Source organism: Branchiostoma belcheri, unplaced genomic scaffold (genome assembly GCF_001625305.1).
Source record: "Branchiostoma belcheri isolate BF01 breed outbred unplaced genomic scaffold, Haploidv18h27 scaffold11, whole genome shotgun sequence".
NCBI classification, from domain to species: domain Eukaryota; kingdom Metazoa; phylum Chordata; class Leptocardii; order Amphioxiformes; family Branchiostomatidae; genus Branchiostoma; species Branchiostoma belcheri.
In genome coordinates, this window is record NW_017802491.1 from 3046860 (window position 1) to 3060077 (window position 13218).

The following is a 13218-nucleotide window of genomic DNA, read 5'->3' on the forward strand; positions in this document are numbered from 1 at the left end:
CGGCTGTGAAGAATTCAAAGCAAAGTCGATGAATCGAAACGATAATGGATTTCAATTAATAAGTTCAAAGCAAAGTGAGAAAATTGCATCGTAGCAGTTTCAGCGCTGTTACCCATGGCCCAAAGAGGAAAACTGTAACAAGTAAGACCTTTCCTAGAACGTACACTACATGTAGTAGATGTTCAATAGACAGGGCAACGACCTGTCTTATAAACCAGGACAAGCAATTAAGCTGATAGTACACAGCTGTGAGGATGTTGTATTTTGTCACAGGGCAGTAATGGCCATTGGTGATACAGACATCTAATATTTTAATTCCATTTCTCATCCTTTGAGCTTATATCAGTTGCGAACGAAAATTGATTCAACAGTCTACATTCTCATTTCCCTTTTCATTTTAGCCTCCAGAAATTCAATCTATTTGAACACCTGCAAGCCTTTTACAATCTTCCAAAAGAAGATTAATGGTCGTTTGCCCTGCACGTTTTGCTTACCAAGTGTTGTCCTGTCCTTGGTGCTGAAATACGTTCTCCAAGCACTCAGGACGGCACATAATGATAAATCTACGAAATTTGGGACCAAAACGTTCACAACAGTTTTGGCTGTAAAAATCTGGTTCAACAGAAGGGCTGTGAGGAGCAAGAAGGTTCTCCCTTACTCCAGTATCTTTTGCTATGCACCTATCACCACAAGCACGCACACAAACATCTGTAGTACTCAGACAAGACTTCACACACAATGTAAAAGCAAGAATGCTTTTATTTGTTTTTTTTTTAGAATGACGGCACAGTCAGCATCTACCTCTGTATCATTACATAATATATTTGTCATAATATTGGTGATGATAAATTCATAATTATGATTGTTTCAAAACTGGCAGCATTTATCAGAATCATCCTGCTTCATTTTGGCACTCACATCTCTACCTCACTTCACCTCATACAAAAATACCTCTACTTGGTCGACTTACTATGACTGCAGGCACTATAAGGCCTCTTACATGTCTCTAGCAGGCTTCTTCGATGCATAAACATAGGATAAAAAATGTTGCGTTACCATGAAAAATTCATAAAATTCTAACACTTGTTTGTGGCGGTTTCAGCATAAATGTGCTGGGATCTACACAAGTGTGGAAGGAGTACACTAATGGTAACCACCTAATTGGTGCATATATTTTGATACAAAAACTTTGTGATATGGCACTTATAGCAGTGCATTGACCTCTCAGCCCCTCCCGCCAGAGTGTGTTTCTGCATCACTGTCAGCCATGTCTCACAACAGCCTAATAAAGAGGTTCCTTCACTTAGCACCACTGTAATACAGTTTGGTCTTTGGTTGTATCTGGCTAGGAACTGTTCTTACACTGTTTGGTACAACTGTTTGCTCAACCCTGATTGTGTCTCCCTCCTGACGACAGGTTTAACAATCTTTTATTCCATACATTTCCCTGCCGCTCCAAGTGTACTGGCATACTCCTCCCTCTCTGATTCCAATCTTCCAAGGTCTCTATACACTAAATCGGGAGTATAAAAAATAACTGTGTAACTTGCTGATACCAGATGTACATGGTCTATGTTGTGAAGGGGCTGGTCCCTTAGTACAGTTGGAAATCTCACTGCCAAAGTGCTGTCTGTGTCTGTGTCTGATCCACACAGTTCAGCCCTGCCTTACACTGAGACATGACCTCCAGGGCACCACACTAACTTAAACTTGCACTAAAAAAAGTAGCTTACGTTTCCTTACGTGTAACGGTATACTTCATATGGTGCTTACTTAACTTGTAACGTCACTCAGCTCAGGCACATACAAGGCATAATATACTGTAGATACTTTTCCTGTCCATCACAAAAATGCACATTATTTATAGTTTACAATGGGGAAGTTTTATTGCTTATTCCTCTTCTTCTCCTCCATCCACTTCTGCCTCTGGAGTGTTGTTGGTGTTGGAGCTGTGCGGCGTTCCCGTGGACCCCGTGGAGAGCTGCGAGATGGAAGGTCGTCTGGGTGGAGTACGGTCTCCGTCCTCTAGATCTCGGGGAGGCGTGGACGGCGTAGAACCGTGTGACGAGTAGTACCTCCTCGGGTAGGAGCTGGTCTCGAAGGTCTTGTCTGTGTACGGACCGTTGCTGCGGCTTCCAGTGGTAGGAGTCTGTGAGAGGAGAAGGGGGTCGGGACGAGGGGGTGGGGTGGGGTGGGATGGGATAGGGTTGGAAGCACACATAGGGGAGGGGTGTTTGTCAGCAAGTTAGTTGGCATGTTACGACTTTGTTTTCACTCCATTGCTATGTATGCACAACAGCCACAGTTTTCACTGCTTGACTGGTGAGACAGATCTTTTCACAACAGTTCTCTTGACCTATTGTTCAAATGCACACACACACACATATCAGCAGAATCAATACAGTACAGATAGTAGTCATTCCAACAGTGAGTAGTGGTGCAGGCACAAAACATGTGAGGACAGAAGAGCAAACAGACAGGAGCATGCATTGTGTGGCATGCAGAGCAACACATATACAAGACACAGTACAAAGATCAGATTTAGAGAGAAGCATATAGCAAAGCATTGAGGGGAGGGAGTAGAGGGTGTACAAAATGGGAAAATGAACACATTAGAATTCATTGAAGTCATTGGTGAACTGCAGTGGCCAAACACTTGGGTATTCATGTGGCAGCTGCACTTGATAATCTGATTAACCACAGTGACTATGTACCTACATGTTCCCTCTAGATATATCTGCATGGTGTCTTACAACTTCAGTGTCTACAATACAAGCAGTGTAGCCAGATCAGATGTGCAGCGCAGCCACAGACTGACACCACAAAATAGTCCGTCAAGACTCCTACTGTGAGCTCTGTTCTGAAGTCTCAATGACTCCACAGAATTCTAAGGGGGAGAAAGACATGTATGGTGCAACAAAGGCTTTACCTGTAGAGAGAAGAAAAGCACATGGCACAAACAAATGACAGTATGTCTGGCAAGAAAAGTGATTCATCTGGCACACAACACAAGATGAAAGTTCAGAGCACATGTATGTCAATGTCATGTTTACCTTGGTTGTAGGTTCAAGTCTTTGTAATTCTGTGATTGTCAAACATAGCAGGTTTACTGTCTAAAGGTGCAGCCTAGTTGACCTGCATGTTGCAAAGCATCATTAAATGTAAGCTTGTATGGGTTGTCCAATAGATATTGTAGAAACCTCATTCCCTAAATCATCTATATGCACTATAAAATGGCTTGAAATTATTTTTCTTTGTGATGTTTTTTTTGTAACAACTCTATTAGGTGCTAGAAAAGCCATCCATCCATCTACAATCTATTAACCTCCCCTCTGAGGCAGCTTGAAAAGATGTCCCATTGCAAGCTCAGCAACAGTGAATATTGCATCGTTGCAAAGCACTTTGGTCTGTCAGTGATTGTAAGAGTCCTACAAGTAGAAAGCAGGATGGTATGGAAGCAAAAGAAAGACAAAGAAAAGGACTAAACTATTTGCAGAGAGTTGAAAGCATCTTTATTATTGTTATTTCTATTGACAGAGTAAAAGTACAATAAGCAGTGGTTTGTTATTGCAAGGTTCTAGTAGATCCAGAACCTGATATTTGCTGCATGTTACGTTTGGTTAATGGTCTTAAGTCCATTGCAGTGTCATCAAAGATTTGACATTGATAGATGTCCATGCAATGAACAGTCCATAGAGAATATGAGCCCTAACAGTCACCCGCCTTACGATAGCATCAGTTTGCAGTAGCTACCTTGCATTTTCAGCCATTGTTTTGCTACATGTTGTGCTGTATACATCACTACATAATACTGGTTAACTACAAGTTGACTAGATATAGCTATATAAGGTTAATATGGATCTACCAGAAGTTAAACACTACATAGCACCAACTTGAACCAAAAACCAGGCCTCAATACAGTATCTACTGTGACTTAGGGAGGTTTAAGTCTCATGGAGCAAGTTTCCTTGTCAGTTTTTGTGGTGTAAGACAGGGAAGAAAGGAAGAGATAGTACATTACACATAACATCTATATACATAACAGATGGACAGGATAATAGAGTAGATACAAACTCAAATTTTAGTTTTCTTGAGCTGGTTCTGCTATGGAGTATTGTGATCACAGTAAGATGAAATCAAAGAAGTTAAGATTATTTTTCTGTCAACTGGCTTGGAAATTGTAACAATCTGGTTACATGGTCCCACAACTGCTACGTTTCAAGTTGACAAAGTTGTAGAAATAAAGGTTAAGTACACCTTGAAAAGAGCAGACGTCACTTGTGAATAGCTTTTGCAATAAGAATGACACAGAACACAGAGATCTCCATAGCAGACACTACTCTTGTACAATTGAACTATACAACAGAACAGAAGGACAGAGAAGTACCGGGACAGAGTAGGAGAGACAGCTGGAGGAATAGCACCTAGTAAGTGTAGTGAGTCTCATCCTCTTCCTCACTGTCAGAGGGGAGGTTGAAATCATGATAGCGGACTTTATGTACCGTGATGCGAGTGGCAGGAGAAACCGTGCCACGGTTGCGTGCCCGCAGCTTGTTGAGGGAGCCCTCCGCAATCTCCGCCCGCTCCTCTGCGTCCTCCAGCTCGTGCTGGGTCTTGCGGAACTTGGAAAGGTTGATGGTGGCCTGCTCCTCCTGTGGTGGGTGGGACAATCACACAGTAAGGTAAAGTTTCTCTGTAATACTGTAATGTCTTTGAGCCAGAGGGAAACAATCAACATTTATGCATATCAGTGTCACAGGTGCCTCATTTTGACAACAAAGAAAAGGGGCAGACTTACGATTTCCTCCACTTGTCTCTTGTAAGACTTGATCTTCAGTTGTAGTTTCTCGATAAGTTCTTGCATGCGCTCCTGGGTCTTGCGGTCCTCCTCGGCCTGGAAGCTGAGCTCCTTGAGGCGGCGCTCGTTCTTCCTCATGTTCTTCTGTGTCTCAGAGTGACGCCTCTGCTCGTTCTCAAGCTCCTGTTCCAGCTCACGCACCTAGTTAGGGACAAAACATCCTCATGTCAATGGCGCTTTTAGAAACTAGATTTCACCAGCTGGAACAGTCTATCTTTACATTTTCTCATGCTGCTATTTTCTGTTCATCATCCAACATCTTTTATATAACCTCCAGGTCCTGTGGTTATGCAAAAGATAACTTCCAACAGTGTGAGTTTTGTGTTATGATGGTGGGATGGTCTTACCCTGGACTCAAGCTTCTGGATGAGCCTCTTGCCTCCCTTGAGTGCGATGGCCTCGGCCTCGTCCAGGCGCAGCTGCAGGTCCTTCAGGGTGACCTCCAGGTTCTTCTTAGTCTTGTCCAGCTGCAGGCAGGTCTCCTGTTCTGCACGCAGCTCATCTGCCAGGTGGGCAGCCTGGGAGGGGAGGAACAACCAGTCATCAACTTCATCCTGTATGTGGCTGACCAAAAATGTTAACAAAGAGGTTTCAAACAGGGTGTCCTTGGACAGGCCCTTCCCCCAAAAGATGGCCTGCTCCAGTTATAGATAAGATTTGGTTTCTTGTATTTTACCTCAGCAGCAGCCTTCTTGGCCCTCTCGTCTGCTGCCTTGAGCTCAGCGACTGTCTCGTCCAGCTCCACCTGCAGGGCCTGCAGCTCCGCGTCAACCTTCCTCTTGTGGGCAGACAGCGAAGCATTCTGGGCCGCCAGCTCATTGTTACGGTCCTGAAAAGGACAATTGTGCCATTAGATTACACTCCTGTCATGCACAGGTTATACATCGGGTAATAAAACAGAATTCTTTCATATATCAGCAACAATCAAGACGAACAGTAAAAAGTGTGGTCACCTGTAGGTCCTGGGCATCGGCCTCAGCTGCCTTGCGGACCTTTTCGGAGTGCTCGTACAGAACGCGGAGATCCTCCAGCTCTGTGATGGTCAGCTGCAGGCGCTTCTCCAGGAGAGCGTACTGCTCACGCAGCTCCTCACGGCTGCGGATCTCATCATCCAGCTGAACCTGCAGCACGACAGTCAAACATGTCAGTCTACAACCAGCCTGTGTGTCTAAGAGAAAAATGCCTTGTAAATGTGAACTGTAGCAGTCTTATTGGTGATGACTAGCTGGTTTACCTGTAGTTCCTTGATGGTGACCTGCAGTTTGGTGATTGTCTTCTTGGCCTCTGCGTTGGCCTTGGTGGCGTTGTCCAGGGCAACCTCCAGCTCGTTCAGGTCTGCCTCCAGCTTCTTCTTGGCACGGATGGCTTCGTTCTTGGCCTTGGTCTCCACCTCCAGACTGGCCTGGAGAGACTCGAGCTGGCGCAACAGGTTCTTACTGTGGGAGGGGGGCAGAGGAAAGTGCCGTGACACTCACTTCTTGTACATGTTTACACAAAAAGTGTTGACTGTGATAAAACCAGAATGACATTACAATACCAGCAGTCCAAATAATGCCATTGCCATTTCAGGCCTCTTGCTACAGGAGAACTCTGAAGGTCAAAGACCTGGAAAGTTTCCCTAAGCTTGATCTTTGTGACATGAGTTGTAAATTTAGACAAAACAAATGTTCCACAGATGGAAAAGGCCTACTTGTTTTACATATTTGGACCAATCCTGATGGCATGAAGAGAAGAAGAGTAGCAGAAGTTGTCTTTGACTTGTGCCAAGAATGCCCACTTGTACTGAAGCCAAAGTCAGCACTCCACAAGAATGTAAACCTTTCAGTATGTGGACAAGACAACATGTTGCTTTTAGGTAACCCTTCTGTGACCCTCCTGGCCCCTATCCACAGTAGTTGCATTCTTGTTTATGCTCTGTGAACTGCTGTCTCCTACCTTAACAAACTTCTAACCTCTCAGATAGATTCATTCATGTTGTTTTGACATACGGCCCACAAAGAATGTCGGTGTCACCAGACCTCATTATTTACAAGTCTGAACGGTTCAAGCTCCAAAGCTTTTACCTTCTGTGCAATGGACTAATGATGTACTCCACCTGTTTTACAAAATTAATGCACATTCTTTTGATGACCTAAATGAACATGTGTATAACCCTAGAACTTTGTTAATTGGATTCTACTGACCCATTATCTTAACATTTTCCTGTCCTGTAATTGTTCAGAGGTTACTTTTGCATGAATTCAGTAAAAGTCATTAAAATAAGGATGATCTCATATTTAGTACATTTGGCATATCCTGCTGATTGAACTGCAACTTTCTGGACTAGCCATCATACATCTGAATGAGTAAACTGTATGACATCTCCTCTACTGTCCCTTCCATGCAGGATGGCCCAGTTTTCCTGCAGGCCATCAGGAGGATGTCCAGCCACACTGACAGGGCTCACTCTGCTGCTGACCACTTGTAGGCTAATCCAGGAGGGTCTGGGGGATACGACCCCTGACCTCTCAATGGCTGCCACCTGTCACAATGTGCTGATGAACTGTTGGTAACTACTGATGACCCAAACTGGGGGGCACGTATCCTACTGGACAGAACTGCTGCACTGGTTTGCCATGTTCAATTAGTGGGATGTATCATTGTGGATTGGAAGTCCCCTGACTACATTCCATGTTAAAAAAAATCCAAATAAATGTCCCCATGTACATGTAATTATTGATAACAGAACCATTATTACACATGATAACTATTGGTAAACTAGGTAGCAAATCTAGCATCAACTCAGTTGCTGGTTCAGCATGAAGAATTTCCACTTCTCAGGCACTCTGATTGATTTCAGAATTGCTCTTTCCTAACCAGCAGCTTACTGATGCCTCGGGAGTGCTGATTCCAAAAACGACATGTTTTTGTGAAGGGTTTATCTGTGCCCTGCAAGTGGTTCCTAACAAATCAGACAGGTTTCTCAGTAAACAGGAAGTTTTAGACACAGAAGATGAGGGGATGTCTTTCATCAGTGCAGTAGCCTTGGGTGGACAGTTTGCCAGATGTAGAAATGTGAATGATGTTTCTCCAATGGAATCTTGACAAGCATATGTTGCCAATCTGTTTCTAATTGGACCTTATTTGGCTTGGAATACTAGCCCTACCTCAGAAGTACTGGCTTCCAAATTCTTATCGTTCCATTGTTCCCCTTATGATATACTACCGTAATGTTTACCATATAAAGCAATGTCCCACACAGCCTCCCAGCTTACCGTGTGGTTTCAAACTCCTCCTCCTTCTCGGCAATTCTCCTTTCACAGTCAGACTTCACTTGGACAATCTCAGCCTGCAAGCGAGACACCTTGGCTGCCTCCCCTTCCAGAGAAGCCTCCAGCTCCTCAATAGTTGCCTAAAGACAAACAGCATCTCTGTCACTACCTTTTAACATACACCAATCTGCACTACCAACTATGATATTCCAAATCTTCCTTCTCTGGTATAAGATAAGGCTTTGTGTAAGGAAGGGATTCTCATAGCACTTATGTAATATACTCACTGTACAGTCACATATTATTTGAGTCATATTTTTTGCCTTTGAAAATCTCCTTACTGATGACACCTCTTCTACAACTTCCTCTGCCACACATTCCTTACTCGTGAGTCAAGCAATTGCTGTTCAGCTGAAAATTGACCAAATTTGGTCATGTACATCACCGTGCCAACTTACCAACAGTTCCTCCTTCTCCAGATCCAGCCTCTTCTTGGCCTTCTCCAGCTCATGGACATACTTCTGGCTGTCTGACAGCTGGTCGGACAGATCACGGACCTCATCTGTAGGGCACAGGAGTCAGGCTTATCAGGACAGCCCAGCCTCAATGTCAATCATCAGCCTATATCTAAATCTCAACGTCCATCATCAGCTACAACACATATACAAGGGATAGACACAGTGTTCCCTGACTTCCCCTTCAACTGTCATTCAACATGGACCCCCAGTAGAGAATGGATGCATGGACACACAGACTGGACAGTGGTTTGGCAAGTAAAAGAACAGTGTCTGGACCGAATTCTCCCACTATGTGAAAGATGGAAGACTTGTGGCACCATGTTAACAGATGTACAACACAGTAGTTGTGTCAAACAGTACTTGCTCACTAATTGTCCACCTTGTTCAATCCATCCCTAATATCCTTCCCCTTCATTTTTCAGGAACTTTGTCACACTCAGATTAACATGTCCCTTTCTTTTTCAGTATCAATTTTGTTGATGGACTATGACTATGAAACACTTCAGTTTCAAACTGAGCCAAACTGTGGAAGAAAGTCTGTACCCTTCAGAGCACCATTCTCCCTCCTGAGCTGGTCAATGGTATCCATGGCCTCGTCATACTGGCCCTTGAGCTTGAACAGTTCGACCTGGTAAGCCTTGCACTCCTTCTGGCTGGCATCCAGCTCCAATGTGATCTCCTCACACTTCACCTTCCATTCTGCAATCTGTATAAGTATATAAGGATAAGCTTAGAGAATTGTCCACAGGTAACAGAGTAGTGTAAGCTGCTTAAATCTCAAACCGGTGATGGTAACATGTTTCTGAGTTGCCCACCTGTTTGTCGAGCAGGCGCTGCTTCTTCTCCAGAGCAGCTGCAGCTGCATTGGCCTTCTCCAGGTCAATCATCAGGTCCTCCACCTCACCTGCCAGGCGGTTCTTAGTCTTCTCCAGGCTGGACACCTTGGCTTGGGCTGCCTCAACCTACAGGGAGGAACAGCAGTGGATCTGGGTTAACAAGGAGGACGTTGTTGCAATTGTAAATACCACTTTTTGAAGATATATCATATCCTGTTATACTGTTTCTGCTATCTTATCAATCCATACAAAATGTAGCTCTTCTTAAGTCCCTACAGTCCCCCTACCTGCTCTTCTGCGATCTGCAGCTTGGCGGCTAGCTTCTTCTTCTGTTCCTCCAGCTCCTCCAGCCGTTGGATCACCTCTGTCTCATACTTGGTCCTCCAAGATGCACACTCTGCGTTAGCCTTGGATAGCTGCCTCTGAAGCTCGGTCCTACCCTCCTGTTGAGATGGCAGGGGGGGAGAGAATTGAGTCGAACAGTTTTGACACATATTACAATCCTACTTTATCTGAGTATAATCATCATGGCTGCATGACTACCTATATGTCATAAGATTCCAGGCAAAAATTAAACCCTTTAAACTACCTTCCTGCATCTCTTTTGACATTGATGATATTTTTGTATATCCCCACAAAGCTTTTTGTCCATCCTTTAGTTAGACTGACCTGTTCTTCATCCAGCTGCTCACGCAGGACATCCAGGTCATGCTGCAGCTGCACCACCTGGTGAGACAGCTGGGTGCGCTGCCTGGTCTCCTCCTCCAGACCCTTCTTGGCCTCCTCGTAGCTCTGCTGCACGAGGGCCTTGGTGCGGCTCAGCTCGCGGACTTGGGCCTCAGCATCGTCCAGCTGCCTGCCCAGCTCGGCGTTCTCAGCTGTCAGCTTGGAGCGCAGCACCTGCAGATCGCTCAGCTGCCTGGTCAGCTCCTCATTGCGGCCGTTGGCGTCCGAGTACTTAGTCTCAAGCTCGCGCACGTTGGTCTCCAGGTGAAGCTGCAGGGAATGGCAAAATTGTTCATATGTAAGAATATAGTCAACCAGACAAACCGAACCTTCTATCTGCACTGGGTAAGGAAAAACCTGAAACAGGTGTTCATCTTCTGCCCAAATCTTCTTCATCTTTTGGAACTATAAACAGGATTTTGATGAACTTACATGTGAGCTCATGCCCTCTAGTCTAGCATGATATGTTAAAGCATAGTTGCACAACTTGTATGGCTGGTAAAAACAATTTTACTTTCTGGTGACATTTATGATCAAACAAGCAATAATCTGAATTCTGATTTCTTCCATTTTGTTATATTCATGACATCGGTTTGCAAATATTTCCTTAAAGGCAAATTTTGTTATACATGTGTTCTACTGTTTAGAAAAAAGAATCTGGCTTGTCTGCAGGTGATTTCCAAAGTTTATTTGGACAACAGTATCAGTTGACATGGAAGAATCTGGAGCTCAAAACACTTCCAATTCATGGGAGGCTGACTTTGCAAAATGGTCACCGTGAACAGAAATATCACTTTCTATACCATCCTAGCGACTGGCTTTGTGGCATATGATCATCAGTGCAAATACCACATTGCAGCATTGCATTCTTCTAAAAAATGCATTACAGTCTACAAATGTCAACTTTAGTGAGAGTTAAGAAGAATCTGGCTGGGAGTCAGAAAGAATGAGGGCATAAGTTTATAAATTCTACATTATACAGTAATTTTGATGCCCGATGGATGGGCAGATTTAAACGTACATCCTTACGTCATGTCACTTTTATGTTACGATATGGGAACATTGCCAGGCAAGGGTAACAAAACAAAGTCTGAATTCCTTTTGGCTGAAATCCTATAGAACTTTGTCAGACAGGTGGAACAGGTCCTGAAACACCAGGAGGCCGGCCGGGGTTTAACTGTGCTTACGTCCGACGGGGGTCGCCCTACATTCCACGGTCCGAAGTCACACACGCCCCTGCCCAGCCACGCCGTAACAGTCATGGTCACTGACTCTCAAAGCCGGGGGTCCAGTACTGGACAGGTGATCTTCTTATGCCATGAAATGTTGACAGTTGGTACTGATTTTTACATACAAGGAAATGTATTGGAGGAGTTAGTGATCAAAGAAAAAGTGTTTCTTCTTTACAAACAGTTTTGACCTACAAGAATGCTTTGATTTCCATGTACTGAACAATGAAATCCTGAGACAGGTGGTCTTAAAATCCCCTGAGGACCCTTTTCAAAGGATTATAACCACAACTTCTAATCATGCACTTTGTTAGCTGTGTGTGTAATCCCCAGTCATGGGACAGACAAGGACCACACCAGTGTGTGGCTCAGGAAGAAGAAGGGGAAATCCTCCACTAGGCTAGGAATCCTGTTCCAGACATGCACCATTAGGCAGATTCCATTCAGTGCATCCCGACTGTTTGTACGTGTTCAGAGGCATCAGTGAAAACCTGGCTGATGCTCCCAGCTGTCCCCAACTGACACCACCAATTTACCTAAATCAATGTGATAAGGAGGTGCTCTTTTTTCTCCAGAAGACAAATTAGGCTCTTTGCACTAACAGCCAGAAATTCAGCACCAGGATTTCTGATGGATGTTGATAAATTCAATATTTTACATGTATTTAATTCAGAAGTGGAAATACTCCTAAGGGTTTTAATGACTGACTTTGATCAGTTGTTGGCAGGTTGTGTCCAGTTTCTATTTTGTAAATCATAATCGTGACACTATTTAGGCCAGGATGGAGTAAGATCCTAAATATAGACTTGCACCTCAGGCTGTCCATATATGTACATGCAGACGTCAGCACATGCATTCCCTTCTCTTCAGGGTTTGTGTAGGAGGACTTTCACTGCATACAACATTAAAAATTTTAAAAGAGCCAAAACCTTTAACTTCTTTTCATTGTACACAAGAGTTTCAAACATATTGGATGATGGTGTAAAAAGATAAAAGATAATTTTGACAACAAAGCCATTAACACTTTACAGAAGTCCAGTTTTACAAACTCTGGAATGCCTAAACCCCTTTAAGACTCTTTCTTAAGGTATGATAAGTAGTTCTCTGCTAATGTAAGCTAATCCAAGTAAATACAACTCGATCTGCCCATGCAAAATGACTCTGGGGCATGTATGAAGGGGGAGGGTGTGTGTGTGTGTGCAATCCCAGCAGTAGGCATGCAATAAATCAATAGGAACTTGGCAAATTCTTGTGTTATAAATGGTGCCGCAAATATCTTGCTTCAAATTCGGGTGTGGACTTGCTCTGAGACAATGTTTGTTTTTGGTCTAGTTTGTGTTTGTCGCTGATACCAACAACTACACAAGCAGGGGGCACACCTCATCATTTACTCCATGCATGAGTGTCATCGGACAATTGGTCTCTATGCTGACCATGGCTGTGTTTCTGTAGTTTTCATCATCTCTACTACTTTGAAAGCATGCAGGATATTGAAGTGTTAGTGATCCTTGCCCAGAGGAAGATTGAAAAAGACGTAAGTGCATCAGAACCTTGTTGAAAGCTTATACAACATCCGCTAAGTCTTGCCTCCGGACCTGGCTCCATTAGAACATTCTTTCCAGTCTGCAGTGGCCTTCAACCTTAAACACACACGCCTGCCTCACGCCAAGGAGACCTCACGGACATCAAACACTGACTACTGTGCAGTACAATAAGACTGGAGAACTAACCCTGGCCACTGTTTGCCCAAGATTATCATCAGTGCTTCTCAGACTGACAAATCTCCTCAGGGCTGCTGAT

At 44.0% G+C, this 13218-nt stretch overlaps 1 protein-coding gene across 3 annotated transcripts in view; it reads right to left on the reverse strand.

The window, feature by feature from the left end:
* Positions 1-741: 741 nt before the first annotated feature.
* LOC109484665 (myosin-16-like) overlaps positions 742-13218 on the reverse strand; it is a 59404-nt gene continuing 46927 nt past the window's right edge. For 2 of the 3 annotated variants that reach the window (XM_019788024.1, XM_019788016.1), the window contains 13 exons: positions 10133-10459; positions 9751-9906; positions 9443-9589; positions 9171-9333; positions 8568-8671; positions 8113-8249; positions 6093-6294; positions 5812-5979; positions 5535-5687; positions 5206-5376; positions 4799-4999; positions 4503-4652; positions 742-2149 (listed from right to left, as the gene is read on the reverse strand). In XM_019788024.1, the coding sequence (XP_019643583.1) occupies positions 1892-2149; positions 4503-4652; positions 4799-4999; positions 5206-5376; positions 5535-5687; positions 5812-5979; positions 6093-6294; positions 8113-8249; positions 8568-8671; positions 9171-9333; positions 9443-9589; positions 9751-9906; positions 10133-10459 (2337 nt within the window). In that variant the 3' untranslated portion in view covers positions 742-1891. Of the gene's footprint in view, positions 2357-4502; positions 4653-4798; positions 5000-5205; positions 5377-5534; positions 5688-5811; positions 5980-6092; positions 6295-8112; positions 8250-8567; positions 8672-9170; positions 9334-9442; positions 9590-9750; positions 9907-10132; positions 10460-13218 lie in introns of all 3 variants that reach the window. The other variant, XM_019788031.1, reaches the window with a different exon arrangement.